At 39.1% G+C, this 20,834-nt stretch overlaps 6 protein-coding genes across 7 annotated transcripts; 3 read left to right on the forward strand and 3 right to left on the reverse strand.

Annotated features, from left to right (window-relative positions):
• Nucleotides 1–1,120: 1,120 nt before the first annotated feature.
• On the forward strand, nt 1,121–5,011 carry LOC123319831 (glycine-rich protein 23). 2 transcript variants are annotated; one of them, XM_044906792.1, is made up of 5 exons: nt 1,121–1,165; nt 3,262–3,421; nt 3,484–3,531; nt 3,589–4,022; nt 4,622–5,011. In XM_044906792.1, exons 1-5 carry the CDS (start codon nt 1,151–1,153, stop codon nt 4,865–4,867), a joined length of 903 nt encoding a protein of 300 aa, XP_044762727.1. In that variant the 5' UTR covers nt 1,121–1,150; the 3' UTR covers nt 4,868–5,011. The 2 variants fall into 2 exon arrangements, with proteins under 2 accessions (XP_044762727.1, XP_044762728.1); XM_044906793.1 differs by lacking the exon at nt 3,484–3,531 and having other exon boundaries at nt 3,262–3,388.
• A 473-nt stretch (nt 5,012–5,484) lies between these two features.
• On the reverse strand, nt 5,485–6,172 carry LOC123320146 (active regulator of SIRT1-like). Its single transcript, XM_044907348.1, has one exon. It carries the CDS (start codon nt 6,045–6,047, stop codon nt 5,652–5,654), a length of 396 nt encoding a protein of 131 aa, XP_044763283.1. The 5' UTR covers nt 6,048–6,172; the 3' UTR covers nt 5,485–5,651.
• A 220-nt stretch (nt 6,173–6,392) lies between these two features.
• Nucleotides 6,393–8,542, forward strand: LOC123320425 (T-complex protein 1 subunit zeta). Its single transcript, XM_044907744.1, has 5 exons — nt 6,393–6,614; nt 6,771–7,110; nt 7,168–7,615; nt 7,679–8,133; nt 8,191–8,542. Exons 1-5 carry the CDS (start codon nt 6,481–6,483, stop codon nt 8,404–8,406), a joined length of 1,593 nt encoding a protein of 530 aa, XP_044763679.1. The 5' UTR covers nt 6,393–6,480; the 3' UTR covers nt 8,407–8,542.
• A 58-nt stretch (nt 8,543–8,600) lies between these two features.
• Nucleotides 8,601–9,454, reverse strand: LOC123320426 (ADP-ribosylation factor-like protein 2). The gene is made up of 2 exons (XM_044907745.1): nt 9,063–9,454; nt 8,601–9,008 (listed from the first exon to the last, which is right to left on the reverse strand). The coding sequence occupies exons 1-2, from the start codon at nt 9,368–9,370 to the stop codon at nt 8,762–8,764; spliced, it is 555 nt and encodes a 184-aa protein (XP_044763680.1). The 5' UTR covers nt 9,371–9,454; the 3' UTR covers nt 8,601–8,761.
• Nucleotides 9,455–10,466: 1,012 nt separating this feature from the next.
• Nucleotides 10,467–12,659, reverse strand: LOC123320327. The gene is made up of 3 exons (XM_044907633.1): nt 12,542–12,659; nt 12,347–12,487; nt 10,467–10,938 (listed from the first exon to the last, which is right to left on the reverse strand). The coding sequence occupies exons 2-3, from the start codon at nt 12,485–12,487 to the stop codon at nt 10,831–10,833; spliced, it is 249 nt and encodes an 82-aa protein (XP_044763568.1). The 5' UTR covers nt 12,542–12,659; the 3' UTR covers nt 10,467–10,830.
• A 2,447-nt stretch (nt 12,660–15,106) lies between these two features.
• LOC123320229 lies at nt 15,107–19,899 on the forward strand. The gene is made up of 4 exons (XM_044907475.1): nt 15,107–16,117; nt 17,600–18,230; nt 18,285–19,346; nt 19,399–19,899. The coding sequence occupies exons 1-4, from the start codon at nt 16,052–16,054 to the stop codon at nt 19,638–19,640; spliced, it is 2,001 nt and encodes a 666-aa protein (XP_044763410.1). The 5' UTR covers nt 15,107–16,051; the 3' UTR covers nt 19,641–19,899.
• The last annotated feature ends 935 nt before the right edge of the window (nt 19,900–20,834 follow it).

Raw genomic sequence — 20,834 nt, forward strand, 5'->3', positions numbered from 1 at the left:
AATCTCCACTTGGGAAATAGATAATTTATTGAGAGACTCTTCAAGAAGTCATTTCATGAAATGGACAAGATGTTATAGGTTGAATCGTATGGAAAGAGAATGTTGTTATTTCTAAGAGATGAATTATTGCACAGATTTGAATCTGTTTACTTTTTATACTCCTTTAATGGCTTCTAACATTTCCAAGATTTACTAAAGGAAATACTTCATTTATCACATCGACGTTTGGACTGATACACTTTTACCTTGAATACACCAATGTTCAGTCCTAATAAGATTGGCTTTTAGTCATATGCTTATAACAGATTTATACAGGGTGAATCGTACGAATATTTTAACAGTAGATTCTTGAGGTCAAAAGAAACACTTTCTTCCCTTACCATTTTTTCCGAATCGGCTTGGTTAAAAAGATACAGGCTGTTGAAAAACCATGAAAAATTAAAAAGTATCTGTGAAATTTGAAAAATGTAGTACTTTGGCTGAATAGAACTCTGCTTAAAAGATCCACAGATGTGTAGGGTCATAGATTTAGCTAGTTATGCTGAAGGTAATTCTGTTTTTTCAGGTTTGGCACAGCTCATTATGAAAATTTAAAATGGCTATATCTTTTTATCAAAGACGAATCGGAAAAAATGATATAGGAAAAAAGTGTTTCTTTTAACCTCAAGAATCTACTGTTAAAATATTCGTACGATTCAAAGACTCACCCTGTATACAACGAACAAATCGTAATTTTTGAGACTACCGAAAAAACTATAATGAAATAAGGGTTTTCTTGAGAATTTCTTCAGCTAGATGTTGTCTTGTGTTGAACTAAATAAGCAATAAGAAGCTGACAACCTGACAAATGTACAAAAATGTTATCTCAAGCTGTATTACGGTTGAGCTGATGAGATCCGTCTCAAAATTCCTCGAAGATCGTAATTTAATTTGTCCATCTCTGGTGAGCTTCTCTACACTTCTTCTGGTAACGTCCAGTAAAAGTGATTTTCGTGGGACTTTGGGTCGACGAAGAAGTGAATGTAAAATGATTCCATAGCTGCCGACACATTGTGAATCTTCACCTGAAAGTGGGAGATATCAAGTATTTAAGGAGACCGAGGTCTCTACCAAAGTATCATTTTCCTCTGTGCAGTGTGCCAGTTAAACAATGAGACCTTTAGTGGTACGTACATCTTGACCAAAGAAAAAATTACATATATTTATCGGTCAGCTGATTCTAGAGTGTCTGTGAAGAGTTTAGTTCTTGTAATTAGTGGTTAATCGGTACAATTTTCAAAATTGGATTTGTTTTTCAAAGTAAACTAATTTTTTTCGAAATTTCTTCAAAATTTGTTTACTTTTTCTGTATAGTCTGGTTAGACTCGGATATATTTCCAAGAATATACAGTCAATTAACACGTCGTAAACCCATCAGCGTTGCCATAAACTTAAACCATCCACTGTAGTCCATAAAATTATCCTCTTGTTTGATCCAATCGGGAAATTATCAGTTTTTCCCAGGTTTTCTCTTAGAAATCGTGTGAAAATCCGTTTTCCCAGTCCATCTTCATCGTCGTCCATTGTCTGGGTGCTCTAATTAACATAAAACAACTACACGCGGCTCTTTCGTAAGGAGTATTCTTGTAATCCATTCCAATTATTTTTGACCTATACATTTTCCCTTTTGTTGTGACATTCAGATAATAAGCTCGGCTACCATCGCAGTAATCGATAATAATAACGCACAGTAATTTGAATTTCGCGGGTTTTTATACATTTCTATGGTTGGTGTTCTCTAGGGGTGTGTTTTAGGGCCCGTTGAGTTCTACCGACGATTAGTTTCGCGCTAAATTCGAACTTATTTGGATTTCAATCGAATTTTTAGCGAGATTTACTCGATTTTGATCCTCTCAAAGAAAATAATATGGAATTAGATCGTTTTTCTAAATGTCATCTCAAAACTGATGCATAAGTTAGGTTGTTAATTATGAAAATTCAAGATTAAACTTCACAAACTAACTTGAATTACTTCAAATCAATCAGTAATTTCGGTTCAGAGCTCCTTCATAGAAAATTTTCCAAGTATTGACGCGTTTCCCAGAGAGTTTTGATTGGTCATCTCTTCCGAGATGGTCGACCAAACAAGTCTGGTTCATTGTCATTGCCGCGTTCGATTTCTACCGGTGAAATTTCTAGAGATCTTAAGGTCATCACCCGATGAACCTGCATTTGTCGAACTAGCGTTTCAGTAGCTTTCTTCTTCACCTTATAACCTTCAAGGAAGCAACACTTTTACATTCTCTCAACTCCTGATTGTTCGAAATCATCTCGAAACCGAACTTCAACCTCTAAACTTTTCCTTGTCCACCCGCACTCGGTTCTCACTGACCTAGACAAGACCTGATGAGTGGTCGATTCTAAGGAGAAAGTTCGGAAGCTCATACATTACGAATTTTATGGTAAAAAACCCGTGGTACTTACGGTCAGACAGTTAATATGCAAGATCAGTATTTTCCCCGTAGATTTCTATGCAAATCGCTAATAGATTCCGACTAAATTAGACATTTGAATTCGTGGGTGATCCTTGTGATGTAATTTCGGTCATTTCGAGCATTTACGACCGGTTCCTTTCACTACAAGATGCAGCGGAAACTCATTAGTGTTTCTAATTTATGCGAGTAGATATTGAGAATTTTCGGAACGATTTCATGTTGAAAGGCTCGTCTTGTTCGAATAAACACGGAATCATTAATGGATTTATTCGTGGAACTCGATTAATGGAAACTTTAACCGCCAACGTCAACCACAAAATCCAACTTCAACACCCCAACCTCGCTCCCCTGGGTCAACCAGCAACCTCAACCCCTATCCTCAACACCCAAATTCAACCTCAACAGCCCAGGTCAACCACCAAATTTAACTTCAACTCCCAACCTCGCTCTCCTGAGTCAACTAGCCACCTCAACTCCCTAGATTCAACCTCAACCACCAACTTCAACCTCAATCACTACCTTCAACCCCCCAAATCCAACCTCAACCACCACCTTCAACCCCCAAAATTCAACTTCAACCACCAACTTCAACCCTCAACCACCATCCTCAACCCCCAAATTCAACCTCAACCACCAACTTCAACCCCATTATCCTGAACGTTAGAACACAGGGCAAATGATGTCTCTCTTTCTCTCCTCAAATCGAGTTTGGGGTTCCTCAAGGGCCAAGTTGGGGTCCCACGTTCTTCTCATTGCTTTCTTTTCGTGAGGATTCCTCTTCTTCTAGATCCTTACCACCCTGGTGGCCATTGCCACGGCCGAACCTCCATCCGGCTATAGCTACAGTCCCCCATCAACCTCTTACGGAGCACCCTCAGGGGGAGGTGGCGGTTTTGGAGGCGGTTTCGGAGGCGGTAGCGGTGGCGGCTTCCACGGAGGAAGTACCGGTAAGTGAATCCTCGTACAAAACCATAGAAAACGAGGTCTAACTCTCTTTTTACCCGTTCAGGAATAGGAGGAGGATTTGGAGGAAGCTCTGGAGGCGGTTTCGGAGGCGGTAAGTTGAAGGATCATAGGAAATTTAGTATCTAGTGTTGATTATCGATTTTTTTAGGAATCGGAGGTGGTTTCGGAGGTGGCTCAGGAGGCGGTTTCGGAGGTGGTTCCGGAGGCGGTTTCGGAGGCGGTTTCGGCGGTGGTGCCGGAGGCGGTTTCGGCGGTGGAGCCGGAGGCGGCTTCGGAGGCGGCACCACCGTCCAAAAGCACATCTACGTCCACGTACCCCCACCAGAGCCTGAAGAATTCAGACCACAAAGACCCATCCAAGTCGGCCAGGCCCAGAAACACTACAAGATCATCTTCATCAAGGCCCCATCCGCCCCAGCCCCAACCGCCCCAGTCATCCCAGTCCAACCCCAGAACGAAGAGAAGACCCTCGTCTACGTCTTGGTCAAGAAACCAGAAGAAGCACCAGAGATCCAGATCCCAACCCCAGCCCCGACCCAACCCAGCAAACCGGAGGTCTACTTCATCAGATACAAGACCCAGGTAATTTGGCAACGTCGCATCGCGGAACCATAGATCTTTATCGTGTGACATCACGTCGGTTTCATCCTCAATTTCACCGATGTTTATCTTCGAGAGAAAGTTGAGTTATTCGCGATCGTGGACAAAATGGTAATTACTTTCATCTCGACTACGACTACCGGACTGGTAGTACGCGGATGTTGAAATCCTTTGTTCTTCTTCCGGAGAAGCTGCGAGTAGCTTATTGTTCCGCGTCAAAGATGAGAGCAAACAATGCTTAATTTGATTGAGAGATCGTTTCGGGACACGTTCACTTCATATGACACTCACCGGACATTTCACCATTGCTCTATGGTATGACTCATCTATGTTTCACACGGTTGTCAATCCTCGAAACTTCCCAATTTTTGTTTCAATTTCGGATCGAATTCATCAAATTGTTGACAAACTTTTCGCCACTAATAATCCATCTTTGAATCGTCCACACATCAACCAGAATTTCCGAAAAACCCTTACGATAATCCGATCTTTCTATGGTTCTATGACTTGTCGGTATTACAGGATTCTGTTTAGGGAATCCCGCTGTTGCCAGACTTCTGAAATTTTCTTTTTTTTTGTAGAAGGAAGGCGGCGGTATCGGAGGAGGCATTGGAGGCGGTATTGGAGGTGGCATTGGAGGAGGTATTGGAGGTGGCATTGGAGGCGGAATTGGAGGAGGAATCGGCGGTGGTATTGGCGGCGGTAGCGGCATTGGCGGCGGCGATTTCGGCGGTATCGGCGGTGGAATCGGCGGCGGTAGCGGTATCGGAGGCGGCAGCGGCGTCTCCACCAGCTACGGCCCCCCAGGCAAATCTGGCCCCTACTAAGTCAACGATCAGAACGTCACACTTGGCCTCGAGTCGGCACCAGGCTCGATGCTACCAAATACACTGCTATGGTGATCACTTTTTGCCTTTTGGTGGAAGGTTTTTGGTGCTCGTTGGACAGGCCTGAAGCCACCTTAGCTCTTCAGTCAAAGACTAAGGTCGCCGTATGCTAAAAAACGAAGGCGAAGTGGGTTCAGGTTTTCCAACGCGCATTTGTATATAGTTTATGTATTATTTTCGTACTTGTATATTTTATGAATAAATACGGTGACAAATAAATGTATTTTTATATAATATCTGCATTTTATTCTGCTTCGATTCCCTTTATTTATCGAAAAAGATGTTGTGTCTTTGGTTCTGAGCGGTTTCTATGAAGGAGCATAGAAATAATCAACAACACAAGTGTCACTTGTGTGATTATACAACACTTGAAAAAAGAAGTACAAACGTGATACTTGACAGTTTTCCACGAATTGGAAATACGACAGACATGCTAGGACTGCTCATGAATAACACTAGAAAATATAATATTTGAATATTAGGAAATATATGTAATAAAAATGTTATTATAAAGAAGTAACTGTTTCATGGATATTCAAAAATAGAAACGACAAAAAGGATGTAACATTAACTTTTATTTATTTATTTATTAAATGTACATATGCATTACTTTACTTTCCTGTTCGTATGCAATTTTTAATTCATTAATCCTGAAACCTCGGGCAATGTCTATGTACAAGTATTTGTGAAAACACAATTTCCTAACTTTAACCAATTCTTTCCGTTATTCCCCGGTATATTCTTCCTCAAACTTCTTGAAGTCTTCCTCCGTGAACACAGTCTCCTTTTCCTTTTTATTCTTTATTTTCGGTTTGCCAGATATCGGTCTTCGAGAAACTCCCCTTTCTATTATTTTGTTCAAGGATTCTTCATTGAGCTGGACGGTGGTGATAGTTTTGATCCTTTCCAGTTTCTCCAAGTTCTTCCTGTAGATTTCCTCCTTCGGTTTCATGGATTTTCGAAGCTCGGTGACGGTGAGTTTCTTGGTACTGTGAACGTTCTTCAGCTTACCTCCACCCAGGATATCTTTAGCTTTCAATTCTTTTTTATGTTTCTTCGTTTTGGGGTGGCTATCTTCGTCTACAAGTTGCAACGCTTTCCTTACTATTGAAGAAGACATCTTTCCAGTTATATATCTTCACTATAAAATGTATTTTCAATACTGATATCACATGAAAAAGCAAAAAATATTTTGTTCAGAGACAAACTGTCTGCTTTGTTTATTCGTCTGGGGAATTGTGAGGTTAAGTTGAAGTTCTATGGCCGGGGAGTAACTCGACAAACACAGAAAGTCTTCATCTTTTTGTACTGTCGGTAAAATGTTATTCATTCGTTAAAATAAATAAAGATTTGTCAGTATTTGCAAAATATTTCAAATGTATATGCAATAATATTCAAATTTTTTCAATTTATTCGGATTTTTTTCGATTGAGTTGAAAACCCAACCCTATCCGAACCATAGAGTTTTTGTTCATGCTCAGTGATTCGCAGCAATCACCAAAATTTCCGATTTTCATTGAAGCGTTGGGAAATATTTGTAATTTTTACGAAAAATGGCTATAAGTTTATTAAATCCGAAAGCTGAAGTAGCCAGGGCAGCACAAGCCTTGGCTGTGAATATTTCGGCTGCGAAAGGAATCCAAGATGTGATGAAAAGCAACTTGGGACCCAAGGGAACAATGAAAATGTAAGCACCACATGATTACTAAAATGATATTTTCGAGGAGAAAACGATCCCTAAGTGTTCGAACGTTTTTCCTGTCCATTCTTCGGGTCGAAATTATGCGTTCTAAGTCACATTTACTCATTTTCCCCATATATTCCGACTATCCTATATTTTTAGGTTAGTTTCTGGTTCCGGCGATATTAAGATAACTAAAGATGGCAATGTTCTATTGCACGAAATGCAAATCCAACATCCTACCGCTTCCCTTATCGCCAGAGCTTCAACAGCTCAAGACGATATTACCGGAGATGGCACCACATCTACAGTTCTTGTGATCGGTGAACTCCTAAAACAGGCAGATATTTACATATCTGAAGGATTGCACCCCAGGGTGTTAGCCGACGGTTTCGACAAAGCCAGGGAGAAGACTTTGGAAGTTCTGGAACAGGTCAAAATTCCAATAGAAATCAACAGGGAAAACCTGTTGGATGTCTGCCGTACCAGTCTCAGAACTAAGGTAGGTCCTGTTTTTAACGGCTTCGAATTCCATCTTAAAATTTCGAATCGACGATAGGTTCATCAAAACATAGCTGATCTCTTGGCTGGGGAATGTGTTGACGCCGTACTCCAGATCAAGAAAGACGACAAACCGGTCGATTTGCACATGATCGAGATCATGGAGATGCAACACAAGAGCGAGACCAACACCAAATTGGTCAGGGGGTTGGTGTTGGATCACGGTTCCAGGCATCCAGACATGCCGAAATCGCTCAATAACTGCTACATCTTGACCTGCAACGTCAGCATGGAATACGAGAAAAGCGAGGTCAACTCTGGCTTCTACTACAAGACTTCGGAAGACAGGGAGAAGATGGTCTTGGCCGAAAGGGAATTCATCGAACAGAGAGTGAAAAAAGTGGTTGAATTGAAGAAGAAATTGTGTAACGGCAACGATAAGTCGTTTGTTCTTATAAACCAGAAGGGTATTGACCCTCTCAGTTTGGATATTTTGGCTAAAGAAGGTGAGAATTCGAAGTAGCTGTCTTGATATCGTGTCTGATCTTGGTATTTTATTCGTACACCAGGAATCATCGCTTTGCGCCGAGCCAAGAGACGTAACATGGAACGTCTGGCCCTGGCTTGCGGTGGGGTGGCCCTCAATTCCTTCGAAGACCTCCAGGAGTCCCATCTGGGTTTCGCTGGCCACGTTTACGAACACGTCTTGGGCGAGAACAAATTCACCTTCGTGGAAGACTGCAAGAACCCCAATTCAGTCACTTTGTTGGTCAAGGGCCCCAACAAGCACACCCTGGTGCAACTGAAGGACGCCATCAGGGATGGACTCAGGGCTGTGAACAACGCTATAGCTGATTCGGCTCTGGTTCCCGGAGCTGGGGCTTTTGAGGTTACCGCTAATAAAGTGTTGAACGAGTACAAGGATACGGTTAAAGGTAAGGCTAGGTTGGGAATCGCTGCCTATGCTGAGGCTCTCCTCGTCATTCCTAAGGTATTGGCCACAAATTCCGGATACGATGCACAGGTAGGGAAATTGAAGTGTTTGTCCTTTGAATTTTCTGATTTGGGGTTGTTTTTTTAGGATACCATCGTGAAACTGCAAGAAGAGTGTCGTCTGAGCCCACAACCTGTGGGAGTTGATTTGAGCTCAGGTGAACCCATTAACCCGAGAGATGCGGGCATCTACGATAATTACGTAGTGAAGAAACAAATAATCAATTCTTGCTCGATTATTGCTTCGAATCTCATCTTGGTCGACGAGATCATGAGAGCAGGATTGAGCAGTCTTAAAGGTTAAATCCTAGACAATTGTTGGTGGCTATCGAATGGGCTTCGATAGATTTCATATTTAACCTTCTCACATTACTGAATTTTTGTTTATTACCAGTACTCCCTATTTAATGATTTTACTAATAAATCGCTTGATTTCATAATGGTTCTTTTACTTCTCCTAATTTTTTATGAAACTGTTTCGCAATAAAAAAAATTACATTTTACTGAAAGCATATGTATTATGAGGATAAGATTATAAAAATATTATTAAGCAACAATCGTAACTCAACTGAAACTCAGCCTCAACGAGATCAACAATCTTCCTTTCCAAACTCAAAAAGATCACAGTGGTTAAATAGATAATTTATGAACATTTCAATTCAATCTTGAGTGAATATTCTACAAGCAATATCATCAATCATCCAATCGATTCCTTTTAGCAGGTTTTCCCCAGTCACTGCGCTACACCAAACGATATTCCAATGGTGCGTTTTGATATCCTCCAGACCTAAAATCTCTTTGATCTCATCCGCTTTGCAAGCCCCTTGTAAATCTTGTTTGTTTGCGAAAATCAGCAGAGTAGCGCCTAATAGCCGTTCTTCTTTGAGAAGGGCGTGTAGTTCGTCTCTGAAATTAGCGGATTTGAGTGTGGGTACAAAATTCCTGTTCGAATATTGTTACCTGCAGTCTTCGAGTCTTCTTTTATCAGCACTATCGACCACCCAAATCAGGCCGTCTGTGCATTCGAAGTAATTCCTCCAGTAGGATCTGAGGGATTTCTGCCCTCCCACGTCCCACATATTCAACTTGTAATTCCTGTGTTCGAGGGTTTTGATGTTGAAACCCAGAGTGGGCGATATTGTGTCTATGGGTTCGCCGTTGAAACGTTTCAGGATGGTCGTTTTTCCGGCGTTATCGAGACCCAGCATGAGGATCCTCATCTCTTTTTCCTTCTGTTTCATCTTTCTCAGTACTTTCAAGAAGCCCATCTTGCGAAATTTCGTTTATTTTTTGAATTTATCTGACATCCGTTCCACTGGGGAACAATGTAAATAAACGGATCAACTTAACCTAGTTTTTTCGATGTTCGCAGTTCGCACGAACTACTGAAATTGGGCTCTATGAGAATTTTGTTGCGAGGCAGTTTTCGTCCGGAAGCAGTATAAATTTTATATCATTTCCATGAATATCATGTTTACTTACGGGTTTAGAATTTCCAATATTTGTATATTTAAAATTTCTCTATTTATTTACTTATGAAAACCTGGTAGATTTCGGTGTTCCGTAGTTTCAATGGCTTCATTTGATTAAATTCTCTGACTCTGAGTAATCTGTGATCACTTATATCTTTGGTTATGTTTATTTCTAACCTCAATTCAATTTTGTCCTAAATGAATAATGAATGAAATAAGTGAATTCCTCAATCACTTATTACCTATTGAAGCAGTTTTCGGATCGTTTCGTTTTCATTTTGATCAGGTATTGAGTTTCTCTTCATATACTCAATTATTATTAAGTCTTATCATTTTCTTACAGGAAACAGGAAAGAACAGGTCTGATTGAAACGAAAAATTTCTTCATCATGTTTTTGATCACTGCACATTTTCAATTAACACTTATAAGTCAATAAGACACATTGAGATATTTCACATTCATATAAGGTGGGTCGATCTCTGAATAATAAACGTTTAAGAACTGCATATCAAATTAGTTTCTCATCGTTATCTGCTACATGAAAATTCAACTCTCACTAGCGTCCAGTTGTGGAGTGTTGAGTCCTTTGATATTTGAAACTTCAGAGATGGGCCCATAATTGTAAACAATGCTTAGTATATTAATATTCCGCTTCTGTCCCTCGATCCTAATCGAATGGAAACTTTGATACTCGAAACGTAAACCACAAAATGAGTTCCTTATATATCTAACATTTTGGCATACAATTTAAGTCTCGGTACAAAGCGTCAGGTCTTCCATAAAGATTAGGGGATCTTTTATTGAGACAGATGCTGAATTTCACATCGACCCGATACAAAATATATATACAGGATATTTTCGTATTGATCGAATTTCAAGAGAATCTTGATGCTCAGCGCTCCTGTATATTTATTAAAACAATTTTCGTTTACTTATTGTCTCGATTCTAATACACTAATATCACAAAAATAATTGCGTAAACTCTATCGTAGAAGATACGAGGTCAAAGTTCGTCGTATCTTCCACTTTTTCATTATTACCAGTTAAGAATATACACAGTGAACTATTACGTTCAGCTAAAACAAACGTAACATTTATTTTTTTATTGTTTTCTTATTGCTTCCTTCTGATAATATTGTTTTATTTTTTTTTCGTTTGTTTTCTATATCTAATTTTGTTTTAGCTGATCTTATCCATGTAAAAAATTATTTTTGAATTGTTTAGTCTTGATCGTTTGCGAAGGTCGTCGACGTGTTTAGTGCTTGGTTTGGGGTGCTTCTCGCTTGTAGAAGAGTTTGCTTTCCGGGTGCCATCTGGGTGGTGCGTCTCCTTGATCCTCCTTTTCGATCTCGGTCTCCAGCAACTAAACAAAAATCGATTTTTGGCGATAGATTTAACTAAGGTGGGTGATCAGATGAAGGACCCTGAGCAGCCACAAATTGGTAGATATCGAACAGTTGCGGACACTTGAAAAAGCTTCATCGATGCAAGCCAAAAGCGTTTGTTCGTATACGATAAGAAAAGTTGCGTTTATTTCTCGTTTATCGAATTACCTCATTTCCTATCTGGAAAATCCAAAACGTTCTGATTCTTTAATCGATTCATTTCGTAACGAAGAAACATTTAAAGATCCGTGATTAATTTTGTAACACGAAAGTCAATGTCTTTCTTGTATGAATAACCTCTGAGGATATTCAAACAAGTTTGCGTAACTGGATCAAAAAGTACGCGGGGCGAGCAATGAACATTGGTTCATAGGCGTGGGAAACAATATACAAGGGTCCCAAAATTAATGCAACAAAAATTGGCCAAATTTTATTGGATTAAATTCGGGACACCCTGTGTAGAGCGTTTCTCAATTGAAGCAGGGTTTGATCGTTGAATTTTCAGCAAAAGCTAGTTTAAGACCAAACAGACGGTCTTGTGAAAATCTGTGATGGAATATGAACTAGTTTCACACCTCATGAGGGCATATGAACTTCGTGGACGCCTGTATAGTGGGACCAGTGGTCACTTCTGGTATCTACGAAGGACAGGTGAAAGTGTATGTCGACACATCCTCTTTAGAGCGTCCAAGACTATCATTTCCGACTACTTGACCGAACAACAATTGCTGTGGAGTAATTGAAACACGACGCGTGATGATGACGAGGTTTTCCTGTTATCCAATGGTCAGGGGCGTACTCGGCGTAATAACAGGGGAATAATAGAATAAGAGAGATGTTAAACACAAAAAAATATCTCTACATCGTTGCTTTTTTGCTATGCTCTTTGTTTTTTATGACAGTGTATTTCACGAAAATTAGGCTGAATACACCCCTGCTTTGATGCCCTATAATTTGGTACCAGGGGCTACGGAATTTTAGGTAATCAATCCAAGCTAGAGGCAACCGATATAATATGTAAAAAACAACACATTCACTCAAGACATAGAGCTTACTCAACGCAGGCAAAAAACAGGGCTATAACATCAACATCTGATCATACTTAAGTGATGTTATGCTCTTAAGATACCAGAATAAGGAACTCTTACAAGACGTATCAACATTTCAGTCTCTGGTGGTTCAATTTCCACTTGGAAGATGAGATTTGGATGATATGATTTTTTTTAAATAATTTGAAAAGTTTCTAACCATTTTTGCTTGAAAAGTATTCGAATTGTTGTACAATACGAGACAAAAAGCGAAGCTCACGAGGACACTTGTGAGACATAGGCCAAGCTGAACTGAATTTTAAGTGATTTTCGTGAATACCTTAAGTATCTTACTCACTTCTTTGAGGAGCTCGCGAATTTTGTCGACCCTGTCGCCCGAGGCCCTGGTGGACAGGTATCTGGCCTCTGATGTGTCGCTGAAAGACAGCACCAACGCCATCGCCAGAAGGCATAGGAGTCCGAAGCGTTTGGCGAACATCTGAAAGGCAGAAAAACTATCGGAAAATTTGGCGAAACTTCGACGAATGTTTACCTTATCTGGAAGGGTTGAGGGTTGAAAAGGACTCTGCGATCTCGCGACTGAAATGGGGTTAAAGCCGGGATGTTCCCGTTTTATATCTGGGGGTATCGCGTGGGAGGGGAGGCGTTGAAACGGCCAACTACGACGAAAACATCCCCGATGTGGGGATGTTGGATTAGGGGCGGAAATCCGAAATACGGGCGGTCCAAAAGTCGGTGTTTTATTCAAAAATGAAGAAAATCGACAGACAATGAAGTGATCCTTCAACTTGGGACAAAAAGCTCATTTTTTTATCATATCCGACGATTTTAAATTGACGATTATTTAAGTTATTCCATATTTTTCGAAATTTTTCGATAGTCACCGTTCGAGTAGTTTTTCTCTCAATAAAACAAACCGTAGATGTAAATGTGATACATATTCTGAAAGAGCAACTCTTCTAGTTATAAATCTGAGAATTTTATCCATCTAGGTGTAGCCGTTCGGTCTTTACGAATTTTAAAACAGACCACATCTTTTTTTCGTGATTTTCCAAAGGTCAACTTTGGACAAGCGTATCTTCCATAAAAATCACCGTACAGCTAAAACTGATACATATTCGGAAAAAGTAACTCCTCCAGTAATACATCTCGGAATTTCATCGACCTCAGCTCAACCGTTCAGTCTTGACGATTTTTTAAGTGGGACCACCCTGTACGCAGAAATAGTTTCCAACTCAAAGGAACACCCAGCAGTTCTATAAGTCGATTGAGAAGAAAAACTCCAGTCGGTTTTTCCCGGATGATGAATAGATATATACATAGTATTGTCGGCCAACTTTGTACTCAACGTTAGGGGTGTATTCAGATTGATTTATAGCGCCCTTAACTGCTTTATATCCGTGGAATTTATGGTGATTTTAACGTATCGCTCGTCTATATCGAATAGATTGATGGACGTAGTCTTTATTTATGGGTGTTCATCTTTTATTTTCCGAGAGAAAAGGTCCTAGGCAGTTTTCTTTTGATAGATTGAAAGCTTATAGTTACATATAAAATTTTCCAGATACGTATATTGATAAGCTTTCCTTTATTGAAAGATCTTTGAAATAAGTTTTTACTAGAGTGAATTTCAATTTAATTGGGGCAAGTAATTTGAGTAAAACGATCGTCAAAGTTGGTACACTCAGTATTTACGATTTTAGATTTCAATTTATTTGGGCTCTCAGTTTTCCATGGGAAAGGGTATGTTAAACACGGTATTTTCCCCTTTTTTTTAAATCCAATCTAGTGTATATAATCTCAAAATGGAAAAGTTGAGCTTGTACGCCAATTCCCAGAATTTTTTCTGATTTAATACTTACAAAAGCTGATCCTATACACCCCTGAAAATTAAGACAAATCAATATGAAAGATGCTAAAAAAATTTCGTGTAAATAGAGCCGTTTCAAGAAAGTTTTGATGTTGATTTTATGTTTCCCCTCAGAATTGGAACAAGGTCATTAAAGACGGCATAAATGCGACCAGTTTTGGGGATGTTACAGGGCCGTAATGAATCGGTTGGATAATATAGACGAAAATCATCGATTTAAAATCGATTAGAAGTCGAGGCAACCTCATCTACATCATTATTTTTTGCGGAATGCGCGTGAAAGGGAAATTCTACAAAACTTGTTTTCATGTCGATTTGAATATCGATTCTATTTCAATTTTATTTTATATTCGCGTCCTTTTCTCTTCAAGATTGATTTTTTCAAGTTGATCTTTTGACATCACAGCCACCTGTATAATTGGTTATATTGCTGTGTAAAATTTGGCATCTGGCTTGTCTGATTTCGTGACTTTTACAAAGGTCTTTATTCCTGTTTATTACTGGAAATTTCGAAAATAACTCGAGTCGGTTCAACTACGCCACATCTGGCAGAGAAAGTCGTGAATACCTGGAAATATATGAATGGTATGTCACATTGTCATTAGTACTCGTACTATTCGGCATCTGCAAAAATACCAGGTGTCCCAATAACTTCAATACGCTAGTCACTGAACGCGTAGCTATTAACTAGCGTATTTCCTAAAAAAATCAATGTAGAGCTAAAAATGATACATATTATGAAAGAGCAACTCTTCTAGTTATAAATCTGAAGATTTTATGGAGCTCGATACAGCCGTTCGGTCTTGACGAATTCCCAAGTGAAATTTGCAATTTTTGAAAAATGCCATTTCCAAGATGAAAATCTAAACGAAGGGAGATAGGCTTTCGAAATTGCTCGCAATGGATTCAGCGTGTTCAAAAACCTATATTTCCATACCAAAATTCCGAATATCTGGCACTGTTTAGTAGAAATTTTTTTTTTTGTTCTTCCACTTTTCATTTTCGAGTTGACGTCGATGAGCTCTCTGGAGTGCAATTCTCTATTGAATCATCAACTGTTTGGTTTTCTAGAATCTTCAAAACAAATTCTGTGCACTCCATATCCGAGGACAGTAATAGAACATCCTGATTTTTAGACAGATTAGCAAATAGGTCATTTCAGGGGGGTCTAACCCCTTGCTCATTTTGAATAATTTTTCTCCCAATTAAACTAACCGTAGATGGAAATGTGATACATATTCTGAAAGAGCAACTCTTCTAGTAATAAATCTGAGAATTTCATCCATCTCGGCACAACCCCTTCGGTCTTAAGGAAGTTTTAACTTACCTCACCTTTTTGGGGTTTTTCGAAGGTCATTTCATTATGTTCAACTGATTATACCTTAACCAAATGATGAAAAAACAGGAAAAGGCATGTTATAAACATTAGGAATCTTCTTCATGTTCAGGATATGTACAATTTTACCGTATAGTGAAAGAATTAATAGTGGATGAAATAAAGGGGTACGCCAATGAAGTGATCCAAACTTTTCGAGTCCTGCCCTGTGTAAAGAGCTGCCGTATCCCGAATATCCCCTAGGAAAAGTCGCCGCATTGTCTAGACTTCAAGGCTTCTAGTTTTCACATCTATACAGGATAATCCTCTCGGACAAGCTCTTTTTTTATGGTGGTCCCCAGGCTTTTTGGAAGCAATGTTATAACGTCAGATGCACTGGACTGAATCTACTTTTTAACTGCCTAAAAACATCCTGATCTTTCCATAACTTCATAATCATTATACAGGGTCTTCAGTGAAGCCATGGTGGTAAATCAAATTCCCATACCTTCGAAATGTAAAGCTTTGGACGCAGCTCAAGATGTCGAACATCTTCCGAACCCAAAACGTGGATTTTATTGCGTCATAAACTAATATTTTCGAGTACGACTGTTACCCTAAATTGCCCGAATTATACCGGGTTCATTTCGAAACATACCTACCGGTGATTGGTCGACAAATTGCTGTTAAATCCCACGATTTCCGACTCTCGCAAAGTCGCGTTTGTCAACCTGGTCAGAAAGTGGCTTGGACGGTTTGAAAAGTGAACGTAGAATGCGTCCTAATGGATTCTCAATGAGCTAATGGTGCGAAAATTACAAGTACTTATAGTAGGATCGTTGAATGTTTAATTAGTTATGATCTGTGCGCTCCGGGTATTGTGCAATCTTTCAGATCGTCGAAAAAATATGAAGGAAAGTGTGGTGAGTACGTTTTTTCGTTAATCCTGGTATATTGATTTGTGATTTTCATCGAGAACGACAGGAAAATTGGTTATGAGCATTTTGGACATGCAGTTTTTGAAGATATTCCAATTTGCACCTTTTCAAAGTGAATTTTTTTGAGGGGCTTGAAGCTGCTCTAACTTCAGGTACAAAAAAACGTGTACCATCTAACAACTGTTTTCCCAACTCTCGAGAAATTTGCTAGTCAAATACAATCGGAGCCAATTGCAGAGTGAGTCTTTGAGTCGTACAAATATTTTAACAGTAGGTTCTTAAGCTCGAAAGAAACACTTTTTTCCCTTGATATTTTTTCCGATTTTGCCCTCATAAAAAGATATAGCCATTTTAAGTTTTCCTAATGAGGTGTGCCACCTCTGGAAAGCAAAAATCCCTTCAGAATAACCAGCTGAATCTGTGACACTACGTATCTGTATCATTTCATTCGATATCATTTTTTTCATGGTTTTCCAACAGCCTGTAGAAAAAAAGTGTTTCTTTTGACATCAAGAATCTACTGTTAAAATATTCGTACGAGTTGAAGACTCACCCTGTATGTGTTGCAATCATCACTTATTCAGGGTGATTCTTTGACTCATACAAATATTTCAACAGTAGATTCTTCAGTTCAAAAGGAACACTTTTTCCCTTATCATTTTTTCCTAATCGGCTCTACTTAAAAGATACAGGTTGTTGAAAAACCATAAAAAAGGTTATTTTTAGTTCTATCTCACAAACGTTTCAATCGAATGAAATAAATTTCAGAATATTGTTTTTCATTTATTTGATGAATCTTTTTCGAACACATGATATACCCATGTCTTCCAGTTTTCTCATTATGACCATTACGTACCATAAAAATACCAAAAATTCAAAGAACCCAACTCTTGAAACTAAGTTGAACGCTATTTAATGAATATTTGAACGTTTTGTACAATAAAAGTATTCTTTATATTTTCTCGTATAATGCATCGTTTTTGAGTAATTTGATGTTGAAAAATTAAGAAGTATCTGTGCAAATTGGGTACTTTGGCTGAATACAACTCTGTTTAAAAGATATGCAGATTAAGCTAGTTATTCTTAAGGTAATTTTGTTTTTCTAGGGGTGTCACAGCTCATTATGAAAACTCAAAATCGCTGTGTGTTTCTTTTGACCTCAAGTATCTACTGTTAAAATATTTGTACGAATCGAATACTCACCCTGTATAAAAGCCCTGTAGAATTTATTAAATATTCTCTTAAGAGCGGTTCTTTGGGTAGAACTTTCAATGTTTTTGAACAGATTTAAAGTGTTCAATCCTCATTGGATTGAATGTGTGTTTCAGCTTCAAAACATCCTAAATGAAACTCTCAATTGACTTCCAATATTTTTCTGTTGTCCTCGTCTCAGTTTAGAAATAAAAACAGACAGAATAACAGCTTCATTCTTCTCCAAAAAATATACTGACACAGTCTTTTTTACAGATCATCCCCATATTTGGGGTACTGATACTCCATAGCTGTTCCGCCTTATCCACCCCAAACCCGAACACCCTCCGCGCCAGACGAGGCATATCGAACCCCATATTCTCGAGAGTGTTCAACCCCTACGATAACAGACCCTTACCCCAGAAATTCTTCGGCGACGATTACGCCCCTCAACCAGTCCAATACGACAGCCCCCAGTACTACTCCCTGTGGGACAGACAGCCAGTTTTGAAGGAGGTAGATTCCGACGAAGATCACAGAGAATACTTCCCCAGGAATTTCGGAAAACCCTATCCAGCACCTTCGCACCCTTATCCAGAACCCGCAAAACCTTCCACTTGGAAACCCTATCCAGCGGCTTCAAAACCATATCCAGAACCAATAACGAAACCTTATCCAGCGGCTTCCAAACCATATCCAGAACCAATAACGAATCCTTATCCAGCACCCAACAAACCACAAGTGAATCCTTGTCCAGAACCGTCTAAACCTTATCCAGGACCTCAGAAGCCTCATCGGAGACCAGCGTTTGGTCGGTTGTTCGTGGATGAAGTGGACAAGGACCTTCACTTCGAGAGAAACCCTATAACAGGGCAGTTAGTGCCGGTTATAACTGAAGGGAGAAGAAGTAAGGAAGGAAGAAACGAATTCTTCACCGATCTTATTGATTTAATAATTCCAGGCAGCCAAAACCAATATGGTACCTCGCGTTTCGAGGAAGGGAAAGAGACTGAGAGGACAACTACTGTTAAAGCTGTTGTAGAGGATAAAACAGAGAGGGAGTACCAGTTTAAACTCCTACCAAACTATGACATCAAGACCAAATTCGATAAATCAAACGATAAAAAGTCCAACGTGGAAGACCAGAGGGTGAACAAATTGGAGGAGACGAAGCACAAGATCCTTAGGGAGTTTTACGGGTCAGACGAGACCAAGTGGCCTCAGAATCCGTTAGTAACTCTGTTAGAGGAGCTCAAGAATCCCCAGAAGTCACATAATGAACCTACATTCATTGTAACCTCGACTGGACGTCCAAGTATCGTTTTACTGAGCCAGGAGGTTAGGAATAAGGCCCAGGAAGAAAGACCAAGGGTGGAAACCTTCTCCGTACCTAAACCAACGAAAAAACCGTGTTTAAACAAGACCACCAAGAGACCCTTCCAACTGAGGTTCCCCCAAGTTGTTAGCACAGAAAGACCGGTTAAGATCAACATACGTGTGAAGGTCTCCAACGTGACCAAACCTCAACCATTCACCTTCAGGATAACCCCACATAACCCAAGGGTTTCCGAGGATTACACCCAGTTCCTAGCACCTCCAGCTTCGGTTATTTACCAAAAATTCAACGGTGATGATCAGTTTTTAAACGTCGAACCCTTCACTTCACCTACACCAACACAGATAATATCGCACCTGTCCAAACAGGACCAGAGTATAACAAGTTACACAGCCTTCCAAACATCCAGAACACCACCAAAAGGTCTCCAGTTCAGGGTGTTCAACAACAAACTGGACCAGTCCGTCTTGGAAGGCCTGAAAGACCCTGAAACTGGAAAAGTGGATCCTTCGGAACTGGAAAAGATAACGCACAGGGTCTTCGTGGAGCCTCTTAACAGGAAGGAGTACAACGAGGTGAGGAAGCAGCTGCAGACTTTGGACTCGAGGAAATTGAACATTTTCAACGAGTATGTGGCGGAGAATAAGGACAGGTACGATTTTAACACAGGATCTTTCTCGATTTTGGGTAAGAATCGCATCAAGAGGAAACCTTCGAGATTTGACTGAGTCTGTTCCAGGATCTCCTGGACCTAAGTCGCCATCTGATGATCACCGAGTGTCTGGTAGACAATTTTTCGACAACGGAAGGTTTTTTTCTAAGGTTTCGAAATCCGATGAGAAAAGCAAATATTTGGAGCAGGATTTGAAGCCAAAAAGTATATTTAACGTTGGTGATATTCCCCTGGATAGGCAGGAGATATGGGATGGTGATAGGAGGGTTTTGACTGATTCTTATGGAAAACTGACGAGTACCAAGTAGACTTACGACAGGCCAAAGATGAGATTAATTTATTGATTAATTTTAAGGTTTGGGGATTTATTACAGGTTAATTTCTGCGGTAAACCTCAGTGGCTGTTTATTTATTTATGTATTCAACGAAATATTTTCGTGTTAACATTCAGAGTTCATTTGAGAACTTTTTGGCAATGCTATTTTAATTTTGTATATAACTATAGGTATTTAAATGAAAATCCTCTAGAATTTATTTTTATACCAAATAAATATTGAAACAATCAAGTGTAGAGTGTATTATTCGTATTTTTTAATATAAACGAGCATTTTCCTGTTGTTGTGCATGCAGAGATTCATATATGTTGTCTGGATTATTGAAAAGTTTTGAAATTTCTAATTGATTAAGCAAGCAATTAGTGCCCAGCAAATATTTCGCATTCTAATTGCAAGCCTTAACAGGTTAGGACGAAATTCCAAGATGAATAAACAAGACGTTCATTACAATTAACTTTGGAACACGTTTCTGCACTAGTTTTTCGTCATTATCAGTAAAATTTCCCACTACAATAACGACTTTAACTTAATGTCCCTTTCACATCCACATTGATTGATGCTTTCTTAATAAATCAATTTGCGTTAATAAGTTACGTCCGAACCTTTATTTATTGTTCCATATCAATGAGAATCTTCTTGAACGTTCAAACTTTGGACTACTAATAGAAAACTGCCTGTTTTTCGTTGCTTTCATCTTCTAGCTCAAAAAAACCCTTTTTTAACATGCAAAAACAGATAAAAAATTGCACTTCAAAGAGATTTTATGAGTATAGATTGAAAAAAATCACTGCAGAATAAAAAAGTAGTACAGTACTATGTAATTTTGGTTGCCTATATACACTTTGGCTCAAATTTATGTCTCTATTCGAAAACAGAACAACTTATCAAGTCGATTTTTTTTTGTTGCACTTATTTTTCTCTTAAAAAATAAGAACAAATATTAATGTGCATTCCTTTTTGAAATATAAACCATTTTTTTATCCTCTAAGCTTTGAATACTTTGATTCCTGGATCTTAGTTACCTTCTCCAAAGAACGCTAACGCGCCGACGCATCCGCCTCATTTTGATACGAGATTCAAAAACAGTTGCCATAAAATAGTTAGCTTTGGTCGGACATTTGCAATTTCTAGAATTTTCTTGTGCTTTCCTATGATTTTCGACGATTT

The sequence above is a fragment of the Coccinella septempunctata genome, chromosome 9, assembly GCF_907165205.1.
Source record: "Coccinella septempunctata chromosome 9, icCocSept1.1, whole genome shotgun sequence".
Lineage (NCBI taxonomy): Eukaryota > Metazoa > Arthropoda > Insecta > Coleoptera > Coccinellidae > Coccinella > Coccinella septempunctata.

Coding starts and splice junctions, on each gene's coding strand:
- LOC123320146 (XM_044907348.1), bottom strand. CDS start 6,047: ATGTCTTCTTCAATAGTAAGGAAAGCGTTGCAACTTGTAGACGAAGAT.
- LOC123319831 (XM_044906792.1), top strand. Junction 3,422..3,483: donor CTTCCACGGAGGAAGTACCG/GTAAGTGAATCC, acceptor TTACCCGTTCAG/GAATAGGAGGAGGATTTGGA. Junction 3,532..3,588: donor TGGAGGCGGTTTCGGAGGCG/GTAAGTTGAAGG, acceptor CGATTTTTTTAG/GAATCGGAGGTGGTTTCGGA.
- LOC123320425 (XM_044907744.1), top strand. CDS start 6,481: ATGGCTATAAGTTTATTAAATCCGAAAGCTGAAGTAGCCAGGGCAGCA. Junction 6,615..6,770: donor CCCAAGGGAACAATGAAAAT/GTAAGCACCACA, acceptor CTATATTTTTAG/GTTAGTTTCTGGTTCCGGCG. Junction 8,134..8,190: donor ATTCCGGATACGATGCACAG/GTAGGGAAATTG, acceptor TTGTTTTTTTAG/GATACCATCGTGAAACTGCA.
- LOC123320327 (XM_044907633.1), bottom strand. CDS start 12,487: ATGTTCGCCAAACGCTTCGGACTCCTATGCCTTCTGGCGATGGCGTTG. Junction 10,939..12,346: donor TTCGCGAGCTCCTCAAAGAA/GTGAGTAAGATA, acceptor ATTTTTGTTTAG/TTGCTGGAGACCGAGATCGA.
- LOC123320426 (XM_044907745.1), bottom strand. CDS start 9,370: ATGGGCTTCTTGAAAGTACTGAGAAAGATGAAACAGAAGGAAAAAGAG. Junction 9,009..9,062: donor AGAAGACTCGAAGACTGCAG/GTAACAATATTC, acceptor CGCTAATTTCAG/AGACGAACTACACGCCCTTC.
- LOC123320229 (XM_044907475.1), top strand. CDS start 16,052: ATGATCTGTGCGCTCCGGGTATTGTGCAATCTTTCAGATCGTCGAAAA. Junction 16,118..17,599: donor AAAATATGAAGGAAAGTGTG/GTGAGTACGTTT, acceptor TCTTTTTTACAG/ATCATCCCCATATTTGGGGT. Junction 18,231..18,284: donor TATAACTGAAGGGAGAAGAA/GTAAGGAAGGAA, acceptor TAATAATTCCAG/GCAGCCAAAACCAATATGGT.